This window comes from Microcaecilia unicolor, chromosome 7 (assembly GCF_901765095.1).
Source record: "Microcaecilia unicolor chromosome 7, aMicUni1.1, whole genome shotgun sequence".
NCBI lineage: Eukaryota > Metazoa > Chordata > Amphibia > Gymnophiona > Siphonopidae > Microcaecilia > Microcaecilia unicolor.
In genome coordinates, this window is record NC_044037.1 from 274,392,979 (window position 1) to 274,417,795 (window position 24,817).

The window sequence follows — 24,817 nt, forward strand, 5'->3', positions numbered from 1 at the left end:
TTGAAGTTTTACTCTAACTAAATACTGCCGGGGGGGGGGGGAATCCAAAAATAAAGAGCATATACAATAAATAAAAAAAATACCCAGTGTACCTGAATGTAACTCACCTTGCGCTACTACTGAAAAAAGTGTGAACAAAATCCAAATAAATAACAGAGCTGCCAAGTTACCCATTCCAGGAGGGAGACTTTTTAGCCGGTCCTGGATTTCTGCCAAATTCATCAAATACATTATGGGATCTGCAGCACTGATTTCGATAGAATCATGGACTTCAAATACTACACAGTTTGGGGATGTAAGTTGTAAGTTTAAAATCAGGACTGGCCAAAAAAGTCTCCCTCCTGGAATGGTTAACTTGGCAGCTCTGTAAATAAATAACGACCAAACATTATACTACTGTCTCACTATCGCTTTCCTAAATTCACCATACTCCGCCTCTATTACTTCGGTGCAAACGTGACCGTCGGGGGACAGGAAAATACCTACAGTATCTGAATGTAACTCGCATTCAATGCTATCACTAAAACAAAATAAAAAAGTGAGTTCAATCCCTCCCACATCTCTTGCTTTGAACAAATGGTACTACCCTCCCTCCCCCCTCCCTGAAGGCTCATTAAACCTCCATACGGTAACGGATTGGCTGACTGGCTAATACGACGAAAGCACTCGCCACTACCTCGTCAATCACTCACTGAATCACTGGCGGGCGCGTGTTGATGATGACATTACAAGGTGTTCTACGTGCCCGCCCACCCTGTACGTAATCTGGGAGCGGAGGTTTGTTTGTTTTTTTTTTCCGATTGCCGGCGCTAAGGTACTTGAGTACCAAGGCAAGGAGGTTTAGTACGAGTGGAAGGGAATTTGTAACAGGCGTTGAATAGCTGCCTCTGGAGGGGTCCTTCGGGCAGGCTTTCGCTGTGTGTCGCAGTGGTCACAGTCGCACGTGCGCTTGCGAGGAAACCGGGGAGTGAAGATGGCGGCTCTACAGATGAAGCTGCTGCGGAAAAAGATCCAGAAAAAGAACGAAAAGATCAAGCAGCGGAATCTGGCGCGCCAGGGGGAGCAGGCTCAGTTCCTCAGGCATGAAGGTGAGACGTGCTGGTAGCTCGGCAACCGAAAAGCGCTGCTTTATTTGCTGTGGACTGCAGTGCGTGTGTAACTTGCTTGGAGAAGTTGAGAAAAATGGGGGGTTTGTTGCATTTGTGCCCGTTTCTCACTCCGTTGTTTTTGCTGCTCCTCCTTCTTTGACATCTGAGTCGTCTCTAGTCGTTGCCTCTTGTTTCAATTGATTCTGCATAAGAGCTAACTAAACATGATAACGTGCACATTTATTTATTTTACAGTGCTTATATCCCACAATTTCCCACCTCTGGCAGGCTCAATGTGGCTTACAACAGTTGAATAATAAATAGACACGGTACAATAAATGGAAAGGGGTAAGCAGGGCAGAGAGGTAAAGAGAAATAGATGGGTCAGTCCATAATAGCAGGGTCAGTCCATACTGGTGGCTTCCTGAGATTAATGAGGGTGGACAGGATCTTTGGGGTAGGCTTGTTCAAATAAGCAGGTCTTAAGCGATTTCCTAAAAGTCAGAGATGATCCTGAACCATTTTCACTGATTCCACAAGTGAGTGCTGACGTAGGTAGAGGTGGAAGCATACATGGTCTTATACTTCAGCCTAGAACATGCAGGGTAATGGAGGGTCAGGTATGAACGGGCAGTCCTGAGTGAGTTCTCTATAGTTAGTGGTGAACTCGTACTCGGTTGATTGTATGTACAGCAGCTTCAGTTTTAATGGTTCCCGGTGTCACTGCTGGAAAAATCTTTCCATTGAACCTGTTATTAGTATTTTATTTCTTGTCGATTTCATTGAATAATGCTTATAAAGTAACTGACTTCTATATGAATTCATAAGATATTAGTGGGCTTTTGTTCATTCTGCATCATTAGGTTAGTAGCACAGTTAAAGAAACGCCCTTCTAAATATTAGTAATTGGTTGTTTTTATAGAAATTAGTGATCTGGATAATAATCGATGATAAGATTAGAATGAGATGTACGCTGCAAGTTAAAGTGGGTACAGTGAGCCACATTACAAAGGACTTAAGACACACAGACCATATGGTCTAGTCAGTCTTGCCATCTACCATCCCTTTTGCTCTCCCAGAGATCCTATGTACTTGTCATAAGTAAAAGTTTATTGTTGTCATGAAGATTTGCCCCTTGAGGGCAACTAAATTTTTATTCCTAAAAATAAAAAAAATTGCAAATGCATTTGTATAGCGCTACCAGATGTACGCACAGAAATCCAGAGTGCAGGTATGTGAACTAGACTTAATAGCATTAATAGTATAGCTTGTGTTCCGCCATATACCTCACAGTTCCAAAGCGGATCACATTGTAAAAGAAGCTGGACATTTCCAGGAAATACAGCCTTCAAACCTCAAATATACTTACTAAATTATACTGAAAAATAAAAGCATACTAACTCAAACTAATTATTAGATTGAAAAACAAATTTCCTAAATAGGTAAGTTTTGATTTGTTTTCGAAACTGCAAATAGCTAAAAGTGAAAAGAAGTTCAGAACTTTTTGTCTTTTAAGACGGGCAGCTTGAAATGAAGATTGTTTAGTAACCTTTTTTGATACTACAAAATCATTAACAAAAATGCTTTAAGTAACTTTTCAAGGTACATATAATTATACCCACAGCATTTGAAAATATCCTGTCTCAAATGACTGTAGATGTATTAAATCCAGTCCAGAGAATCCTCAGAAAGACAGATAGAAAACTGCTTCAACTGTCAATATCAAAAATAATTTGAAATGTTGTAAACCAAACAGATGAAAACTGGGCCTACTTATAAAAGTACTGTTGTACTGATGACTAAACCTTTTCCTTGCAGATCACCCAAACTTTATCCTTGTCCAATGATATCAACTGCAGGATGTTGTCAAACACTGTAGCTTATTAAATATAAAATCCTGATGATACTTAGCGCCACCTCCAGTAGTGATTTGTGCTTGATACAGAACTGTATTTCACCCACTGCTTGAAAAAGCAGTACAATCATCACTCCATAAGAAAATAACAACAACCATAAACATACAATCAACTTTGCAATACCTCTACCCTCATTTTTCTAAACATCATCATTCTATACATTAAACGAGATTAATAAAATCTAACAGACTACTTATCAGGAGGAAACAATTTCTACTCATGGTCGGTCAGCAACTGCCAAAAGATGCTACTGCTATTCCCACCTACTGTGCATGTTTAAGAAACATAGAAACATCACGGCAGATAAAGGCCATATGGCCCATCCAGTCTGCCCATCCTATGTAACCCCTAACTCTTCCTTTTCCTAACCAATCCCACGCCTTTTTAAATTCTGACATTAGTCATCGACTCCACAACCTCCACCGGGAGGCCATTCCATGCCTCTACCACCCTTTCTGTGACATAGTACTTTCTTAGATTACTCCTAAGCCTATTCCCTCTTAACTTTATCGTATGCCCCCTTGTTCCAGAGCTCTCCTTCAGTTGAAAAAGGCTCATTTCCTGTACATAAATGCCCTTGAGATATTTAAACGTCTCTTATCATGTCTCCGCTCTCCCTCCTCTCTTCCAGCGTGTGCATATCGAGGTTCATAAGCCTGTCCCTATATTTTTTATGTTCAAGACCGCTTATTAATTTTGTAGGCGCCCCCTGGACCGACTCCATCCTATTTATATCTTTTCTTAGGTGCGGTCTCCAGAACTACACACAGTACTATAAATGGGGCCTCACCAGAGACTTATACAATGGCACTATCACCTCCTTTCTCCTGCTGGTCATCCCTCTTTTTATGCAGCCAAGCATCCTTCTGGCTTTGACCATCTCTTTTTCTACCTGTTTGGAAGCTTTAAGGTCATCAGACACAACCGTCCCCAAATCCCGCTCTTCCTTCATACACTGAAGCACTTCACCCCCTATACTGTACCGTTCCCTCGGATTCTTGCAACCCAAATGCATGACCCTGCATTTTTTGGGATTAAATCTTAGTAGCGAAATATCGGTCCATTCCTCCAGCTTTGCTAGGTCCTTCCTCCTGTGCATCACCCACTTCTTACTGATCACATGGGTATGGAAGGAGACAAACCTGCCAATCACTGTGAAGTACACGCTTTAAACTAACCAATTCACTTCATTGTTCAGCACACCCAGTTTCTGTTCTTTCTGCAGTAGAATCCTGGAAACATTGCCACCCCTTGGCAAGGACACCCACATTACCGCAGCATACTTTAACTGATGAATTAAATGGCCCGCAGATAAGCAATGGTGAACCAGCGGTGTTTCTCTTTGAAGTCTAATATTACTTATATGTTCAGCAATGTGAAGTTTAACTTTCTTCCATGTAGTACAAATTACATGGGCAGACAATACAGTTAACTATTTAATCACTATCACATGTTGTACTGCATTTAAAATGAAACTGAAATGCAGAGTGAGGGATCTGAATCACTGAAAGGGTTGAAGCATGTTGACAGTAGGTACAGTGTCCACAAGATTTATGGCCCCCAGGCTCATCAATTACATTAACCCTATGTGTATGCCAAACAGAAGAGAGATTTTAATGTGACCTGAAGCTTGGCAGGAAGTATTTTTTCATAGAACGGGTAGTGACAATGATAGAGACATGACAATATGGAGTTGAAATAAGTGTGCTAGCAAAAAATAGAGTTAGCAAACTTCCACTCTAGACTATGCTACTTCAAAATCAAGTTTGTTAATAAAGACAACATCCACCTTCGGATCCTGAATATAAAAAGTATGTTAAGTTAAACCTCAAATCTCCAAGCAGGGGAATTCATGCAGAATATTTTACTCACTGCTATATCAAGAGTCAAATCCTATCACTGGTTTCCATAATAAAGGGAAAAAAGAACCCATGTAAAAAAAACTCCATAACAGAGAAAAACAATTGGTTCCAAAAAAATCCCCCACTAATACATAAACAAGGATCAGAAAGTAGATGTGCTTTCATATTGTCAAAAAAGTTCCAACTACTGAAATATTTTATATCTAACTAGCAGGCCTGCTCAAAATTCAAAACTTTGTGGCCACAAAATATATCCTCATTACTTATCTTGTGAGAGAAGGATTAAAAGACCGAAATCCAACGGTTTACTCCACTGGATCTCTCCATTGCTTACATCTGTAACCACATATCCTCAGTTGCACTAATGACCAAGTTCCCACCATAAACTCAAATGATCGCAGTGCATTGCTAACCATGTCGTATCCTCATCAAGAGCGTCTTGTTTTGCTCAGCCTTGCTGCTTCAGGAAGATGCATATCTGTAGAACTATTTAACCTTCAAATGCCAAAACCAAGATGGCTGCAGACATAAAACGATGATAACTTGAAAAATATCCAATCAAATGTCAGAACGTATATCTGTTTAATAAAATGCATTACATTTCACATTTCTATTTAATCCATTTGGTTCCATTGTGTTTAACCTGAATATCCACTGTTGTTCTCTTCTCCAAAGTAATTTTTTAACATCCCCCGCTTTCATATTCAAAGAAATGTGATAGATGACCATACATTTTAATTGTGCAAAACTATGATTCAGAGACTGTGGAAACTTCAATTTTGTTGTTTGGAATACAATATCTGTGCTCTATAACTCTTGCTCTGAACTTCTGCGACATGTGTCTACTGTATATATAAAAAGTCACAAGAGCAAATGAAAACATAAGCCACATTTTCTGAATCATACAATGTAAATTGTTGTAGTTCAAAGGGTGGATGTTGTCTTTATTAACAAACTTGATTTTGAAGTAGCATAGTCTAGCGTGGAAATTATCCCCTTTTTTTTTTTTTTTTTTTTGCTTGTATAATTGAAATAAGTGTGTCATAATGTTTGTGTGGGGCACTCGGTTGAAGCTATCGTAGTAAGGTGTGTCTCGGTAGACTAGTAGGAAATAGCAGGGATATGTGGGTACTGGCTAATGGGGCATGTGTAACATAGTAAATGACAACAGTTAAAAACTTTCATGGTCTGTCCAGAAATGCAGCGAAGGTTGTACTTGTGACTCTGTGCAGGTTACACCCCCACCCCCTCCCCTCGTCTTTTGACTTATGACAGACTTCACCAGGCATTAGTCTCCCTATGTGCCACTCTTTTGTGAAAGTTATTTAAATTTTACTGTGAGTTGAAATGTTCTATACTTGTATTCCATATGGCTGGCCCCGGGGAGCAGAGTCCTGTCTTTTTTGCAGTTTCATTTAATATAACTGAACCACCAGACTGGTTCAACCACACTCTCTTCTGTGGTTTCACTATAGTGTTCTCTTTTGGCTGTAAAAATCAGGCATTTTATCCTAATTTTCCGTAGGAAAATTGGCTTTATAAAAACCTGTCTTCATCTCTTCCCCAGTAACCTTTGAACTGCATTTGCCTGCCCTTTGCTCCTCTAGTACGTTTTTGTAGTTTTCAGTTCTGACAACTTGCTACCTGCATAAATATATGTATTTGATTCTACGGAAAAAGTTACCTAGAAATGGCACCTGTAACATGAAAACACAGAGGTTCGGTTTTTTTTGTGTGGTACTGTCAAAGAACTCATTTTAACTGTAAAATAAACTGCTTATGTTAAAGTGTATAAGCACTTAAGGATATAAGCCCTAATTATAAAGGCAGCAAAAATTCATTTTCCCTAAATTGCTTGACTTTTACCTAGATTGTTTTGATAATTTGCCTTTTTTTTTTTTACTGGTTCTAGGAAAGTCAACTGAAGGTGCTAAAGAAGAGGAAAATGAGTTCATCACAGAAGACACAGCAAAGCCTTTAGAAAACACAACCAAATCAATCGATCTCGCAGCCATGGCAAGTGAAGAGAATGAGAGCATAACAGCATCTGATGCAAAGAAGAAAAAAAAGAAAAAGAGGAAAATCATAGCAAATACTGAAGGAACAGGTAAGTATTACCATGGAGGGGTATCTTGAAGGAGTCCGCTGCTTAAGAGTGAGTACAATGCAGTACCGCTCCAACTTCAAAACTGCAACCTGCTGTTTAAAATGGGAGCATACTAGAGTAAATTGCAAGAAAGATTTACATATCCTGCCATCCCTAAAATATTTTCTTGCTAAATTGTCATCTTACTTCAGCGGCGCAGTTCCTGCTCTTGAAGGAGGCACCCTCATTATACCAAAAACACTCCCTCATTATACCAAAAACACTTCATGGTTTGTTTTTGAGCAAATTACCAGGAAAAGCAGAAGTTCCTACAGGAGAGAGGCAATCTGGGGAATAAAAGAGAGCCTATATCAAATAAGGGTTTTCCAAGATGTAGCATGAAATCCCCGTTTTCTCTCAGTGTGAGTTGATAAATTTAAATTATGTTCCAAAATGTATTCAGGATACATTGCCGTCTGACAATTTTCAAGCAGAATAATATCAAAACAAAATCAATTCCCTTAAGCACAACTAGAATTTGTCATTAGAAGAATGGAAAAGGCCTCAGAGCTCCATGTTAGGAAAAAAAACCTTTGGAGCTGAAGCTGTCATCATTGGCTGAAGAAACCTTCCTTAATATTATCATTTAATGTCCATGTGCACTTTTTCTATTTTTGTTATCTACTATAATAAAACTCACCCTCAACGTTCTGAAGACAACGTTCTGAAGTCACTCAGTCACTCACTGAAGGGTTCATGGATTCATGGTGGTGAAGCCACAACACTGACCATGTCTCTCTGCCCCGCCCTCGCATGACGGACCAATCAGAAAAAACACCCTCAACATTCTGTACACAAAGTACCATTAGAACACCGTTCCCAGGCAACACTAGGCAACGTAAGACGGACCAATCAGAGGAAACTACGTGACAATAAGGGAGGAGCATTCCCCAGCAGAATGGCTCATTATCTGTGCAGCACGGAGAGCACAGAACCACCGCTGGAACGAGAGAAGAATATTCCTGCTGTGGGTATGTGCAAAAATAGACCGGGGGGGGGGGGGGGAGAGACCTTTTTAAATGCCTAATGCCAGTACTGAAGAGTGCCAGAGGGCCTATAGCACAGACTATATTTGGGATCGCTTGACATGGAGTCAGAGGAGCCGGAAAACAACGTGCCCGTCACCATCTGGGACGTGGGCGAACAGGACAAGCTGCGGCCTAGCTGGAAGGATTACCCGCGACCCAGCCAGCAGCAAACAGCGACCAAGGAAGGGGGAGGAGTACTCCTTCCCTGCCTAGGAATCGCTGGAGACTGGCTGCCAAACTAACGAAACAACCGCACACCGACGCACCACCTCCATCATCAACAACCTGCACACACACCGCACCCTCACACACACACACACACACACAAAATAACTCTGTGACACACACACACACATACAAAAAAAACCACATGCTAGCGCCTGTTTCATTGGTTTCGGAAACGGGCCTTTTTTACTAGTAGATATCATAAAACACATCTTATGAAGTTCTTCTTTTCCTGTTAGAATGTTGTATAGAGCCTGCCCTCAAATACTGCAGTCCCACAATGACAATTAGTGATGGCCAGCATTTCGCTATGCTGCTTCAGGGTATCATCCTCTGAGATTCTTTATCGCGTGCATGCTGCTTGAAAATAAATTCTAACAGGAAAAGAACTATTATAAGACAAGAACTTCTTTAAAGTGTGTCTTATAATATCTAAAAGAAAAATAGAAAAAAAATGCATAAACTGTATATTCAGATTAAATCATGGACTTTATATAGTAATATTAAGGAAGGTTGTTTCAGCTCCGAAGGATTTTCCTGACCTGGAGCTCTCTGAGGCTCTTTCTTTCCTTTTTTCCATTCATCTAATGATGGTTTCTAATTGTGTTTAAGGGAATTTGTTTTGATATTATTTTGCATGTATTCATTCCCTGCACTCCAGATATTGATATAATTTTCAAGCAGAAACATTTCAACAGAACTTTGAGTGTCTCTTAAAATTCATTTTCAAAAGCACAAGCTTTTAGTTGCCTGGGGGTTTTTTTCCAGCTCCACATTACTGGACATTTAATATTTTTTTTTAATGCTTTCTGTAGAAACAAAGCGAGCAAAGACCACAAATGAGGAGTCCATTACAATGGAAGATAAACAGAAAAATTCAGACAAGACAGAGAAACACGAAGATGAAGAAAATGATGAACCTTCATTGCCTTTAGGGCTAACGGGTAAGTTCCTTTTTTCCTTCTTAGTTTTGCACATTATTCCTGTGTTTTATATTTTGTATATCATATAGGTGCATACTTGAGAACATAAGAATAGTCATACTGGATCAGACCAGTGGTCCATCTAGCCCAGTATCCTGCTTCCAGCAGTGGCCAATCCATGTCACAAGTACCTGACAGAAACCCAATTAATAGCATAATTCCGTGCTACCAATCCCAGAGCAAACAGTGGCTTCCCCCCATGTCTGTCTCAATAACAGACTGGGCATTTCCTCCAGAAACTTGTCCAAACCTTTTTTTTAAACCCAGATACACTAATCGCTGTTACCACATTATCCAGCAACGAGTTCGTGAGCTTAACTATTCTTTGAGTGAAAAGTATTTCCTCCTATTTGTTTTTAAAAGTATTTCCATGCAGTTTCATTGAGTGTTCTCTGGTCTTTGTACTCGTTTTGAAAGAGTGAAAAATCAATTCACTTTACCCGTTCTGCACCACTCAGGATTTTGTAGACCTCAGTCATATCCCCCGCCCCCAAATCCATCTATTTTCCAAGCTGAAAAGCCCTAACCTCTTTAGCCTTTCCTCATATGACAGGGGTTTCATTTGTATTTATTTATTAATTTTAAGCTTTTAACAAGAGTACACTTGTCATTTGCAATACAGCCAAATACATAACAGAAAGAAAGGAAAATTACTAAAATTTAAGAGAAATATTCTCATCAGAAAATTACACTGAAAGAAAAATATTACTTTTCACTTTATAACCTATTGTTCTGCTTTCTTAGACCACAATCTCTTGGGGGCGATAATGAATTAGAGAAGATTACAAGGAACAACAGTTATGGCAAAACAAGGCTGCATGGTCCCCCCTTTAACAGTTATTATTTCAGTTGTTTCAAATCCAGAAAAGATTTCAGCTGATCAGGAAGATAAAAAACATATTTCGTCTGACCTAACCTTACAATACATTTACAGGGATAAGCGAGAAAAAAAGTTCCTCCCACTTCCATCGTCCTTGTTTTCATAGCCAAAAAGGCTTTTTTTCTTCTGTTGAGCCATCTTTGTTAGTCAAGGTATATCCATATTTTCTCACCTCCAAAGTGAGAATTTGCATTTTTGAAGTAAAGTCTCAAAACAGAGTTAAGATCTTGTTCAAAAACAAAGGAGACTGAGTGATGCCCGCTCTGTTACATTATCTAAGGACTGTTCCAATATAGCAGATATGTTATTAACATCAAGATTTACATTTTCTGCGTTTCTTATTTCTCCTTCTTCCCCTTTGGGGCTAATAGGTAGATAGAAAATCTTGTTTATTGGAGGAATAGCTTCAAGTTGTATTTTAAATACAAATTATTCAATTCCTCAAAATTTATTTGAGAAGGATTCTCCCAATTTACCAGTAACTACTATTAAAAAGTTGTGCAAGAGCCTTGACAGAGGGGGGAGAATCATTGGAAGCAATTCAGCTTCAGAAATAGTTGATTTTTTTTTTTTTTAATTAATCCAAACATCTTTTTAACATTAAATCCTTCCTTTCTCACTTATTTATTTTTGTTACATTTGTACCCCACGCTTTCCCACTCATGGCAGGCTCAATGCGGCTCGGCTTACATGGAGCAATGGAGGGTTAAGTGACTTGCCCAGAGTCACAAGGAGCTGCCTGTGCCTGAAGTGGGAATCAAATTCAGTTCCCCAGGACCAAAGTCCACCACCCTAACCACTGTTGCTACTATTTGAGATTCTACATGGAATGTTGCTATTCCACTAGCAACATTCCATGTAGAAGTCGGCCCTTGCACCGATATGGCCGCGCAGGCTTCTACATGGAATGTTGCTAGTGGAATAGCAACATTCCATGTAGAATCTCCAATAGTATCTATTTTATTTTTGTTACATTTGTACCCTGCGCTTTCCCACGCATGGCAGGCTCAATGCGGCTTACATGGGGCAATGGAGGGTTAAGTGACTTGCCCAGAGTCACAAGGAGCTGCCTGTGCCTGAAGTAGGAATCGAACTCAGTTCCTCAGTTTCCCAGGACCAAAGTCCACCACCCTAACCACTAGGCCACTCCTCCACTTGAGCTGTGAAGAATAGTTGTTTGGCTTCTTTGGTCTTTTGTTTCTAAATTATTATTGAAAGATCTCCATTCCGTTCTTTTCGTCTTCCAACTGACTTTTAGACCGCTGTTTTCAATTTTCTGCATGCTGTCTTTAATTCCAGTAGTTCAAGTGTAAACCACATATCCCTCCTTTTCTTTTTAAAGGTCTTTACCTTCAAAGGTGCAACTTCATCCAGCACCTCTGAACTAACATTCCATTTCCTCAATAAATTATCTACATTTTCTGAGTCGCATTCTAAATTTTGATCGATCTCACTCCAGAGAGTCACACTATTTAACGTTCCCTCTGATTGGATACTATGTCCCTAAGACATCTGGGCATCATTCTCCATTCTCCACCCAATAAAGCACAAAGTTTAATTTATAATGGTCTGACCAAATCACAGGCTCCCACTTTTCTTTTGCCACATATAAACTAATAGAGGAGTTAAATTTATAGGCAAATAAATCTAGTCGATGATCCCTATTATGGGAAACGCTTGACGCTGATATGTTAAAACCTAACAAACTCAAATACGACTTTAAGCCTAGAAGGCTTGGACTATTGTCCTGCTCTAAATGCAGATTAATATCTCTCAAGTACAACATATTGGCCCATCCTAAACTAGCTTCTGAAACGAAATCCTTCTGAACTTCAGACCATTTTCCCGGGGCACTGTAAAACAATATGCAACAGATCCCGTCCTGCAATGAATCAGTCATGTTTGTAGAAGAGAAAATTTCTAAAGACAGTGACATGTGGCTAGATTTAATTTGAACTTGAAAAAAAACGATGAATATGACTATGCTTTGCCACCACCTTTTTTCTGATCCCTCAGGAAATGAGTTATTTTATAACCATCTGGACAAATATCATAATTATTGGATCATCGGGGAGATTAAGCCATGTCTCTGAAGCAAATGTCAATCCAAATTGACTTTCAACTATCCAGTCTTTCAGAATTATTGCCTTCCCTACCACGTTGATATAACAGACTGGAACCTGGACAACAGATGGAAAATATAAATTCATATCTTTAATTGACGTTTTTCTGATCTACATGAGAGAGATTGACGAGTGAAGGCCGGGGGGGGGGGGGGGGGGGGGCATGAGAGAGACTGACGGGGTGAAGGCTGTGGTGGGGCATATGAGAGAGATTTATGGGGAACCCGGTCATGGTGATCTGTGAAATGGAGGCAGTTGCCACTTTACTTCACCTATCAAGGCAGTGCTGTCACAGCTGACCACATGCTTTGGGAAGGGAGACTGCTGGTTTTTGCCAGTGACTTGCTCCTAGATACGGAAGGCTCTTTGCCACATTGTATAGGAGCTGTCCTTTTGAGGCTTTTTCCTCCACATTTTTCTTTTTCGTATATTTAAATTACCTACGGTAGATAGGATTATGATTGAGACAGCTAAACTGTAAAAGCTTAAAGAGAGTCGTGTTTTGAAGGGACTATGTAATTGGATGACATAGTTTAGGTAGAACATGGACAAGTTGCACATTTATAAAATACAACAACGGACACATTCTTTAACAATCTATGCACGGGTATTTACACCAGCTCAATGGCCGGTATAAGTGATTGCGCTTAAAATATAGACATACTAGCCGTTATGCCCGTAAAAACGGGCGAGTATTGCAGCCCTCCTCTCTCCCCTTGCCTCACCCCGTCCACCGATCCTCCCCCCCCCCCCCCCCCCCATATCCAGCAACCCTCCTCTGTGCCCTGCTCTCACCCCAGGTCCAGCAGCCATGGCCTCTCCCCCCTGCCCTCCCCCCATGTCCAGCTACCCTCATCGCTGCTGCTCCCTCCTCCCTCTGTGCCGGGCCCCCTGCACTGACCTGACAGTGCCTCTCACCTCCGTGTGAAAGCGCTACAGGCAGCAGCAGATCTCTCTGCTGCTGGCTGCAGCGCTTCCACACGGAGGTGAGAGGCACTGTCAGGTCAGTGCAGGGGGCCCGATATGGAGGGGGACGGGGGGGAGGGTGGAGGTTGTTTCGCACGATGTTCCTTTCCAGGCGGCAGCGTTTGACAATTCGACTCCGTTTCCCTCTCTGTTCCGCCCTCTGACGTCTTGACGCGAGGGTGGGACAGAGAGGGAAGTCAGTACTGCACATTTGCAAGTGAGTACGGTCACTTGCCGTTTATATGTTTGATTATTGACCCATTGTTCTAGCATTCTATAACAAAAAGAAGACGCCTACTTCTGTTTATAGGGTAAGCCCCAAATAGACACATTTCTGTTTTTATGTTATTTATTTATTTTAAGTATTTATATACTGCGTAGACCTAAGCGGTTTACAGTTTCATTTAGGGGTACTACCTATTTAGTTGTATAATTCCGAGAGTGCCGAATTCTCTAATGGTAACGGCTGTAGAGAGGCACATTAAGTTATTGTGCTGCACAATCCTAAGATCACAATTATTCTTTTCTATGAGTGTTTGAATGCAATTTGTTTTTAGTTAGAAGCCAAGAAGTTTTGGTATAGTTCAAATACGATGACTGCATTAGGTGACAGTGTAAATAGGAAAGTCACAGGTAATGATGGTGGTTCCCCAGTGATTATTGTATTTTCAAAGCAAATACAAAAATGAATCTTTTATGCAGTAACTGGAGGAGGTAGTGGTTTGGTTATTTGAGAAGATTAAATATGATTAGTGCTAACAAAAAAAGCCCCCCCCCCCCTTTTTTTTTTTTTTTTTTGTAATTCAGTTGGTAATTTAACAAAATTATTAGATCACCCCCCCCCCCCCTTTTTCCTGAAGCCAATATTTTGTAGTATTTCAAAGCTAGTTCTAGGTAGCAGTTTTCAGTGTTGTGTGTCAAGCACTATAGTGTAGATCTACTTATTCTGGAAATGGAGAACTTTCAGTTAGAGGAAGCATCAGAGTTGTGAAAGACAACCCCCCCTCCCCCCCCCCCCCCCCCAAAAGAAGATATGGTCAAGGCAGTTAGCATAGCTGGCTTTCAGAAGGATTTAGTGAAGTTCCTGGAGGAAAAATCCTTAAACAGTTATGAGCCGTATAGACTTAGGAAAACCATTGCTTGAATTTTCAACAGGGGTGTGTGTCTGTAGCTCTTGCAATACTATCCCTGTTTACAGTCCGGTATCTGTTCCATTCCCATCCCGTAAAGCTCCAGTCATTCCCCCACTGCCAACCCCCCCCCCCCCCCCCCCCCCCCCACCCCAATATCTTAAAATCACCTCCAGTTTTCACCCAGACAGCGGCACTCATAGGCTATGTGTGGCCTGCACCTGGGCTTTCTCTCTGAACCATCCTTTCCTTCAGAAAACAGGAAGTTGCATCAGAAGGGGCTGGATGTTCAGAGAGAGCCCCGAGGAAATGCAGCATGGTACCATTAATAGTAATCAGGGGTGTGTACACAACCGCGCACCTTGAATTTATTTTATTTTTGTTACATTTGTACCCCGCGCTTTCCCACTCATGGCAGGCTCAATGCGGCTTACATGGGGCAATGGAGGGTTAAGTGACTTGCCCAGAGTCACAAGGAGCTGCCTGTGCCTGAAGTGGGAATCGAACTCAGTTCCCCAGGACCAAAGTCCACCACCCTAACCACTAGGCCACTCCTCCACTGTTGTTTATCCATGGATGTAAGCATCAAGGAATGGATCTGCTGTTTCTAATCCTTTATTTACTGGTGACTTGGATTGGCCACTGTCAGACAGGATGCTGGGCTTGGTAGACCTGTGGTCTGACTTTGGTTCGCTGCCATAAACAGATGTGTGCTTGTGTTTAGGTGCTTTTGAGGATAAATCATTTGCTTCGCTTGCCGACCTAGTCAGTGAGAACACTCTGAAGGGTGTCGCTGAGATGGGATTTACAGATATGACAGAAATTCAGCACAAAAGTATCCGGCCACTTCTGGAAGGCAGGTGAGACTTCAAAAATCACAGGTTTAGGTTTATTCCAGAACGTGATATACCACCTTTACAAACTCAAGGTCAAAGCAGTTTACAGGGGCAATAAAATAGGGGGAAAAAGGCAGAAATAATTCCCTATCCTTTTATTTCATTATCTTTGTTGTTAATTCTACTGTGAAAACTACTTCAGAAATCATAGTGGGGAGTTTTTTAGTTGCTCTGTGTATCGCCAAGTAACATCTGTTGCCATGGGCAGAGCCAGATTAAGCGATTGGCAAATTTGCCCTTACTTTGTAGGACCTTGTGAGATTTGCTCAAGATTCAGGAGGTTAGGATTGCCACCTGTCTCACTTTTTTCAGAAGTCAGTGGAATTTTATATTAACTTCCAGAACATAGAAGGATGTGTAATATGTCTGGATATTTTTCTGACTTTAAAAACCTCTACAGTTCTCTTGTTCCCCCCCCCCCCCCCCCCCCCCAACTCCTTTGTGACTGGATGGGGTGGGGACAAGAGAACTGTAGATAGAGGTTTTTAAAGTCAGAAAAAGGTGGGGAAATGTGGGACACAAATGCAATAAATAAATAACCTGCCTTGTCTATGTCTATTGCAACTGCGGCAGGTGGGTAGCTAACATGATATTGTCTTCAGCTAGCCCTGAAAGCAAACCCGCCTGTTTCATTCTTTTAAAGAAACAGCAACAACAACAGCAAAAAAGCCAATGCCTCGGCTCTTGAGGATTTTCACTTCTGACGTGATAAAAGCTCCAGATATGCCTTAGTGATGGTTTGCCTCTAGAATATAATGTAATAAAATGTAACTTACACTGTACAATATTCTTTACTTTGCCAAACTTGCAGCACATCTTATTAAACTAGTACAACAAAGTATTTAGGTGGCGATTGTATTGGGGTTTTTATCTTAGACTATTTGTTTTAAAGATACCTGAGGTTCCTTCCTCAGAAACAGTGTAAAGGAGATGATAAAACTGCAGATAGGTAGACATGTACATACTTAACCCAAGCATTTGGGGGGGAGGGGGGTTTGATTCTATAGAGGTTTCTTTTTTTGTTTTTGTTTTTTTTACATATATTCCTTAAATACTTAAAGCTACTAAATAAGAAATATTTGTTGATACCATATTATCAGTGAAAGACTGAACTGCTTGTCTGATTTTGGTGTTTGCAGGGATGTCCTGGCAGCTGCACGGACAGGCAGTGGTAAAACGCTTGCATTCCTCATACCAGCGCTAGAACTTGTGTACAAGTTAAAATTTATGCCTAGGAACGGTAAGCTTTGTTTTCTCTACTGCTTCATGTTATTATATATTTTTTGTATAATACTGAAATTCCATTCACTAGTAGGGATGGGAAGGTGTGTTTCATTGTAAGGTCATGAACATAGTAACATAGTAGATGACGGCAGAAAAAGATTTGCATGGTCCATCAAGTCTGCCCAACAAGATAACTCACATGTGCCACATTTTGTGTATACCTTACCTTGATTTGTACTTGTCTTTTGATGTTGTTAGAAGGGTATTTGGTGTCCACAGTTGATAGGTTTTAACACCGACATGATACAGTATTGAATACGCTTGATATAATTGTTCCTGTGAACACGATAAATAAGCAAAAGTCTAATTATGCTCCTTGGTTCTCTGTTTTTCTCTGATGTTATTAGGCAGGCTAGGCAAAAATTAAGAAAGAAGAAATAATTGTGGAGAAATGATAGCACTGATTGTAGGTTGCATGAATATTGCTCATTCTAGCTAAGTATAAGGAACTTAATCTGTCAGCAAACAAGATAAGTTATTTCTTCTGCTCCATCTTGTCCGATTGAACAACACTACCTGATGGTTAACTTCCGAAAAGCAAAAAGCTCAAAGTACTAGGTCAAAGTACTTAAGTAAAAATAAATGTATATTTTAATACTTAAGCAAAAGTGCTTTTGGTAGTGTGTTCCACAGTGAAATAAATGGTGTTCCATCCTATTATGTATAAGGATAAATAGTATCTTTCCCCATCGATGTATGCACTTTTCTTGAGAGGGCCTTATCAGCTTTCTTCTTGGGGCGATTATTTGTAGGGTACCAAATGCCAGATTTTGATATGAAAGCAAGATTTCATTCATTTCTCCCTTCTTTTTGGAAATGTAAAACTGTGCTTCCCTTCTCTAGGCACTGGTGTTCTCATACTTTCACCTACTCGAGAGTTGGCTATGCAGACTTACGGCGTTCTCAGAGAGCTGATGACACACCACGTCCACACCTACGGTTTACTCATGGGAGGTAGCAACCGATCAGCAGAGGCGCAGAAACTTGCAAATGGTATCAACATAATTGTAGCCACTCCAGGCAGGCTGCTGGACCACATGCAGGTAGATCGTCCTGAAGCCCGTTGTGAGGGGGTACTTGTGACCCGGATTGGCCACTGTTGGAAACAGGATACTGGACTTGATGGACCTTTGGTCTGTCCCAGTATCGCAACGCCTATGTTCTTATGAAGTTCCAGATACACAGATAAATATAACATTAGAGGGGCCTGTGTTGCTGGAAGGGTGTTGAGCAGTACTGTAGCTGCTTCAGCTAACTCTTGTGTTAGTTTAATATGCAATCGCAGACTGCAGGGGAGTTCAGTTTGCAGCAGGGCAGATACAGCCACCAGAATGCTGCTTTGCATGGAAATGTATGCTTACGCCTCTTGATGTATTTGCTGATCCTTTTTGTTTACTGAAACTCCTGCAGAACACCCCAGGATTTATGTACAAAAACTTGCAGTGCTTAGTAATTGATGAGGCTGATCGTATATTAGAAGTTGGCTTTGAAGAGGAAATGAAACAAATCATAAAGCTTCTACCAAGTAAGTAAAACCTATTCATGGGCCATAAAACCTAATTTTCCTACAGCAGGGGATGATACTTACAGCACTGCCAGGGAGTGAGGAATATGAATGTTGTAATAAAAAGAAATGGAGGGAAAAAGCCACTTAGAGCACACATGGTGGTCACCCAAATACAGCTTCGGATGGATGAGCTTCTCTGTCACATCTGAATCTTGTAATGCAGTATATTTCAATGTTTCCTTAGCCTTTTCTACTAGAATGTTGGCGAGAATACCTGGGCATTTTTAATGTGGCGCAGGTCTTTAAATTATAACATTTAGAGCAGTGTTATCTCTCTGCCTCCCTTTAGGATGGGGGCAGTTTTGAACTTAATGGTTACTGTGGATGCTTTGTACCTTCAGATCTCTGAGGAATTTACCTGTAAAAATCTGGAGCTGGCAGGGACTGTAGGAACTTTATCACCTGATATAGCAAATGTAAAGCATGCAAAGTAAGATTCACATGGGGATTTCACAGTGAATTTTATGCACATACTTGACCTCTGCACCCTGACCTTGTGATTAAAAGTTTGCATGCTGTGTTACAGGCATACCTGGTGCCACTGAGGCAAGGCTCTAGAGCTTAGTTACCAGGGCAGATACCTTACCGTAGAAAGTTGGGGGGGGGGGGGGTTCTCTCATTGAGGCCTTCAGTGTGTGCCAGATTTGGGGGGTGGGGTTGCAATTTAGAATCCAAAAGTGACTTTAATGGGGATCTCAACACTTTAAGGTGCATTTTACTACCTTTGCTGCTTTCTGGTCCGCTTGTTTGACTCTGGTCAAGTCACTTAACCTTCCATTGGTGAAATGGAGTATCCTAATGGTTAGTTCAGTAAGCTGAGATCCTGAAGAACTGGGTTCAATTCCCACTGCAATTCCTTGTGACCCAGCACAACTCACTTAACCCTCCATTGCCCCATGTACAAAAATACTTCAGATTGTAGCCCAATAAGGACGCAGGAAGTAGTACAGTTAGCGCTATAGAAAAGAAAAGTGGTTGTAGCATTGCCCCAGGTACTTATTTTGTGTAAACTGCTTTGATTGTAACCACAGAAAGGTGATGTATCAAATCCTACCCCCATTCCTTCCCTTTTATTATTGATGGGCATTATTAGTAAGACCCTTCCAGGTGTGTATTTCAACATGCCCAATCTGAATAAATTAGGTTTTATTATTTGTAACCCACCCTGATCCAGGGCTGCGAACAAAAGCAACATGCATAATTACATAGATAGCAACTAAATAAAATTAATATACTCAAACAAGAGTCTTCAGTAATAACAATAAAAAAAATATCATGTTCCAATATAGTCCAAAGTTCCCAGCCAGCTATTAGCTATACACAGCAGGGATGTGGAAGGCCAAACATAATAAATGAGCCTTCAGATGTTGCTTACATGTCAATAACTGAGTTTCATTTTTCAGGCCACAAGGCAGTGTTCCATTCAATTGAGAAAGTTCCCTTCCTTGTTGCATCCAAACACACTCAATTCAAAGCAGGCTGTACCAAATCACAAGCCACCACCGACCGCAAATGTCATGATGGCACTTTTGAACTGCATGTTTCAAACAGAAAGAAGAATGTTGATGTAACACACAGTAGCCCCACATATGCACTGTCTGAAAAGGAAGGATTTTTCTCATTAACTGCCCTAGCAGTTCATGGAGGAAAGCTGCATGGAGAGACCCAGAAACACTGAAATACATGACTAGGGTGAGCGTATTCCAGGGACCTTTTTTAGTTTAGCTAACTGACTGTTATCTGGAGAGACATGAGATATGTCAGCCGTTTTTGTGTATTCTAAGATCATTCTCGAAAGGTATTTAGAATGAAAGCAAGGAGGGTCTGTAAATAAATTGGACCCGTGTCATTTAAAAGCTTTGCATTATATTATGAAGTATATGTAAAAAAAAAAAATCAAGTTCTGAGTCTAAGGATATCTTTGCAGTGCTAATAATAACGTAATACTTTTTCAGGACGGAGACAGACTATGCTTTTTTCTGCTACTCAAACTCGCAAAGTTGAAGATTTAGCAAGAATTTCTTTGAAAAAGGAACCATTGTATGTTGGGGTTGATGATGACAAGGATACAGCAACAGTAGACGGCCTGGAACAGGTAATCTGAAGCAGAATTAATAGCAGATGTGTACGATTTAATGTGAATATATACATTGTATACCTGCATATGTGTGATGGTCATCGCTGATTATTTTTTCTCCTTGTAAACACTTGAACCCATTTTCAGGGGTATGTGGTCTGTCCTTCTGAAAAGAGATTCCTTCTGCTCTTCACTTTCCTCAAGAAGAACCGCAAGAAGAAGCTGATGGTGTTCTTCTCCTCATGTATGTCTGTGAAATACCATTATGAGCTCCTCAATTATATTGATCTCCCAGTTATGGCCATTCATGTAAGTATCCTCCCTCTTTAATCACCTTTTTAAAATCTCTTTGCTTGAGCCTAACATTTAACTTTACATTGCTTGGTAGCCTCACATTTAGATTTATTGTAATTCCTTATGTACGAGTCTTCTAGGTTAAAAAAAAAATAGGAAAATAGAGAATGCCAGTGAATGTGGTTAAGGCGGTTAGCTTAGCGGGGTTTAAAAAAGGTCTGGGTGGCTTCCTAAAGGAAAAGTCCATAGACCATTATTAAAATGGGACTTGGGGAAAATCCACTGCTTATTTCTGGGATAAGCAGCATAAAATGTATTGAACTTTTTTGGGATCTTGCCAGGTATTTGTGACCTGGATTGGCCACTGTTGGAAACAAGATGCTGAGCTTGATGGACATTTAGTCTGTCCCAGTGTGGCAACACTTACGTACTTATGTGGGATCATTCCTGAAGTAAAAAGGAATGAAAGCTTATCAGCTGCTTTTAAGGAATTCTACTGGGGAGGTGGGAAATCACTTCTCCAACCTTTCCTTACTCGACTGACACTTTCACTAGCCCTACTTTCATCTCTCTGTTCTCCCTCTATGAAACTTTAGCAGCCCACTAATACCATCCCTTATAGAACAGGAAGCAAATGGGGGGGGGGGGGCGGGGGCAGCACTGACCAACCAAACAAGCTTGCCCTTACAAAGTCAGATTCTCTCCTTTCCCCACTCCACTAGGAATCACCACAGGCACCCCAAAGGTGAAAAGCTGAGCCCCGCCAGAAAAAAATCCCACAAGCTGAAGCTCTGGGAGCTCATTGCTGCATCAGTTGTTGCACAATTAGAGTCAAGGATCATGGACTTGATATACTACCTTTCTATGGTACGACCAAAGCAGCTTACATATTCTGAGCAGGTACTTTGTTCCTGCTGGGTTCAAAGTCTAAGCTTTTTGTACTTGGGGCAGTGGAGGGTTTAAGAGACCTGCCCAGAGTCACCATAAGCTACCCCTACAACCCACTCAAAGAGGGAACAGTCTACAGATAACGCCGGAGAGCAACGGCTATGGCCTACTCAACTAGAGAGCCCAATCCATAGACTAAGTCTCCAGAAGAAAGGATCCAGATGTCTTTCTGCATCAGTTCAGCAAGTGCCAGCAGCATCTTGGCCTAGTGGTTAGGGTGGTGGACTTTGGTCCTGAGGAACTGAGTTTGATTCCCACTTCAGGCACAGGCAGCTCCTTGTGACTCTGGGCAAGTCACTTAACCCTCCATTGCCCCATGTAAGCCGCATTGAGCCTGCCATGAGTGGGAAAGCGCGGGGTACAAATGTAACAAAAATAAAATCTGGCAATATCTAGGGCTGCACCACTCCTTTTAGTCACAAGTGTAGACTGCTGTATAAAGATAAGACTCACACCATTAGCAAGTAAAGCTCTCTGTTATAATAATTTATATATTGCTGGAGGAAAAAAAACTTCTGATGCTCTGCATTCACTATTTAATGTTGTGTTTTCAGTGAATGACTAGCTGCTCAGTATCCTCGATTGAAGATGACTCTTCTTAGTGTGAATAATTTGCAAGCTCCTCCTGAGTCAAAAAATCTCCTACATATTAGAGCCCTATTGTATATATGGGGCTTTCAATATTTAAGCACTCTGTGTTCTGTTATGACAACGGCACTTACTGAGCTGTAGCTGTGACTACAGCTTGGTCGATTCGGAACGCTCTACAGTGAGCTCCTGTTTCGCAAAAGGAGCTGTGCCCTCGGCCATTGCAGGTGCACTGAAAAGTGTATGAATACATGCATTTAGAGAGAGAGGAATTAAGGAACGCAGCAATGAAAGGAATTAGATTATTTGCCTACCTTGTTGAGTCCTCCCTTCTTTTTTTTGTATTAGACGTCTAACTGCAAGATGGCCGTCTGGTTTTAAACAGATGCCTTCAACGTCCTCCTATCAGAAACAACTTGAAATTCTTAAAGGGACAGACAACAAATAAAAGAGGAATTTCTTAAAGAAACCATTAAATGAAGGCTTTCCACTCTATGCGGTTATTGAGCCCCTTAGGGGCTAAAGATTTTTAGCTTGTGTATCCAGTTTACTATCGCGATCTCCTCCTCTTATACATTTCATTACATGGTTGATGGCTATGCATTTAAATTCATCGAACGTGTGCGGTATTTCAGTGCAGTGAGTTACAAGTGCCGTTGTCGTAACTCTAACAGAACACAGAGTGCTTAAATATTGAAAACCCGTATATACAATAGGGCTCTAATATGTAGGAGGCTTTTTGACTCATGAGGCGCTCGCAAGTTATTCACACTAAGAAGAGTCATCTTCAGTCGTAGATACTGAGCAGCTAGTCGTTCACTGAAAATACAAGGTTAAATAGTGAATGCAGAGCATCTGAAGTCTCTTTCCTCCTGCAATATATAATTTATTATAACAGAGAGCTTTACTTGCTAATGGTGTGAGTTGAATCAATGTTCGGTAGCAAGTACCATTAGAAGTTTGAATTCTATCAAGATAAGGAAATCTGCAAGTTATGGAGGTTGAAATAGTTAATGTGTGGCAAAGGGCAGCTTTGTTCATGTTTGTTCATGTTATTTGTGCACTTAGGGTAAGCAAAAGCAGACCAAACGCACCACAACGTTTTTCCAGTTCTGTAATGCAGATTCTGGAATACTGTTGTGCACAGATGTAGCTGCCAGAGGGCTGGATATTCCAGAGGTAGACTGGATTGTACAGTACGACCCACCTGATGATCCAAAGGTAAACCATGTGAATTTAAATGTGGTTCCATTCTCTGATATTATTTCTAGCAGTGTCAGCAGCAGGCATCCGGAGTTGGTCCTGGGCTACGGTTCCTAATCCTTAGTCCAGTGACTCAGTACTGATAACTTGAGGGCATTTGACCAATTTCACTTTTGTTTTGCATGTTAATGTAAGAACGTGGTTTGAATGTGTAGAAAGGTTATCAATAGAAATCAAACAAAATAAAACATGGAAAAGAAAATAAGATGATACCTTTTTTATTGGACATAACTTAATGCATTTCTTGATTAGCTTTCGAAGGTTGCTCTTCTTCGTCAGATCGGAAATAAGCAAATGTGGTAGCAGATAGTATATATAAGAGAAACATCAAAGCATTACTTTGACAGTCTGACAGAGTGGGAGGGTGAGGGTATGCATGGGAACATCAAAGCATTTCATTGATATTCTAACAGGATGGGTGTTGGTAGGTGAGAGGAGGGTAATAAACAGAGACCCTCCTCTCACCTACCAACACCCATCCTGTTAGAATATCAATGAAATGCTTTGATGTCCCCATGCATACCCCCACCCTCCCACTCTGTCAGACTGTCAAAGTAATGCTTTGATGTCTTATATATACTATCTGCTAACACATTTGCTTATTTCCGATCTGACGAAGAAGAGCAACCTTCGAAAGCTAATCAAGAAATGCATTGTTATGTCCAATAAAAAAGGTATCATCTTATTTTCTTTTCCATGTTTTATTTTGTTTGATTTCTATTGATAACCTTTAAGAGTGGACTAACACGGCTACCACCTCTCTACTTAATGTGTAGAAATAAATGTCAGCAAAAACAAAAATTAAGATGGCTTTTTTTTATCTGATTACCTGAACGCATGCCTTCACTAGCTTTAGGGAGCTACAGTACCGTTCGTTAGGTGAAACAGAATGTGCTGGTAAAGGCCAAGGGGTGATGGAGCCTAAATCTACAAAGACTTGTAACACATCATCCTCTTTCTCACACACACACACACACACACACACTGTCTTGAATTGTAATTAGGGCTTCTGATTGTAGCTGTTTATAAAATGTAAAATTAGTGGTTTTCTGTATGCTCTTGTTTTTCTTAATTATTGAGTTGATTTTCCAGTTATTTCCAAATAACAGTACATTTTGTAAACATTTATTATAAGAAGCCCTACTTCATCGACTGCATTGCCACCTACAACCAGTACAACTTTGCTACTCAAGCTAGGTCCTGTGAAGGTAACAGCAACATCTACAGCAAACTCTGAGTATCTGTAGTCCTGCATCTACTGCAGGCTAACTGAATCCCCATTTGTGTGAAAAAAATCAAAGAAACCGTGTCTTACCTTCTCCTTTCCTCTACCCACCTCCCAAAGACCCCCAAAATTTTTAAAGCAATCATATCCAGGCTTTGGCACACCTACACACCTTTGATCTTGTGATGCTTGCTTTGAAAATGAGCCCCAAGTTGTACCAGTAGAAAAAGCACTCTCTGACAGATATATAGTGTGGTTTAAGTACTGCAGAAACTGTAATAGAGTTTACTGAAAACATGTACAGTTTTTCTCAAGTTTTTATTTGAAT

At 40.7% G+C, this 24,817-nt stretch overlaps 1 protein-coding gene across 1 annotated transcript in view; it reads left to right on the forward strand.

Moving 5' to 3' along the window:
• Positions 1–811: 811 nt before the first annotated feature.
• The window catches only part of DDX18 (DEAD-box helicase 18), a 37,359-nt gene continuing 13,353 nt past the window's right edge, over positions 812–24,817 (forward strand). Inside the window, exons 1-10 of the mRNA XM_030209827.1 lie at positions 812–1,088; positions 6,779–6,973; positions 9,081–9,209; positions 15,072–15,207; positions 16,383–16,483; positions 17,371–17,570; positions 17,938–18,052; positions 20,050–20,189; positions 20,319–20,480; positions 23,070–23,222. Of these exons, the coding sequence (XP_030065687.1) occupies positions 974–1,088; positions 6,779–6,973; positions 9,081–9,209; positions 15,072–15,207; positions 16,383–16,483; positions 17,371–17,570; positions 17,938–18,052; positions 20,050–20,189; positions 20,319–20,480; positions 23,070–23,222 (1,446 nt within the window). The 5' untranslated portion in view covers positions 812–973. The remainder of the gene's footprint in view (positions 1,089–6,778; positions 6,974–9,080; positions 9,210–15,071; positions 15,208–16,382; positions 16,484–17,370; positions 17,571–17,937; positions 18,053–20,049; positions 20,190–20,318; positions 20,481–23,069; positions 23,223–24,817) is intronic.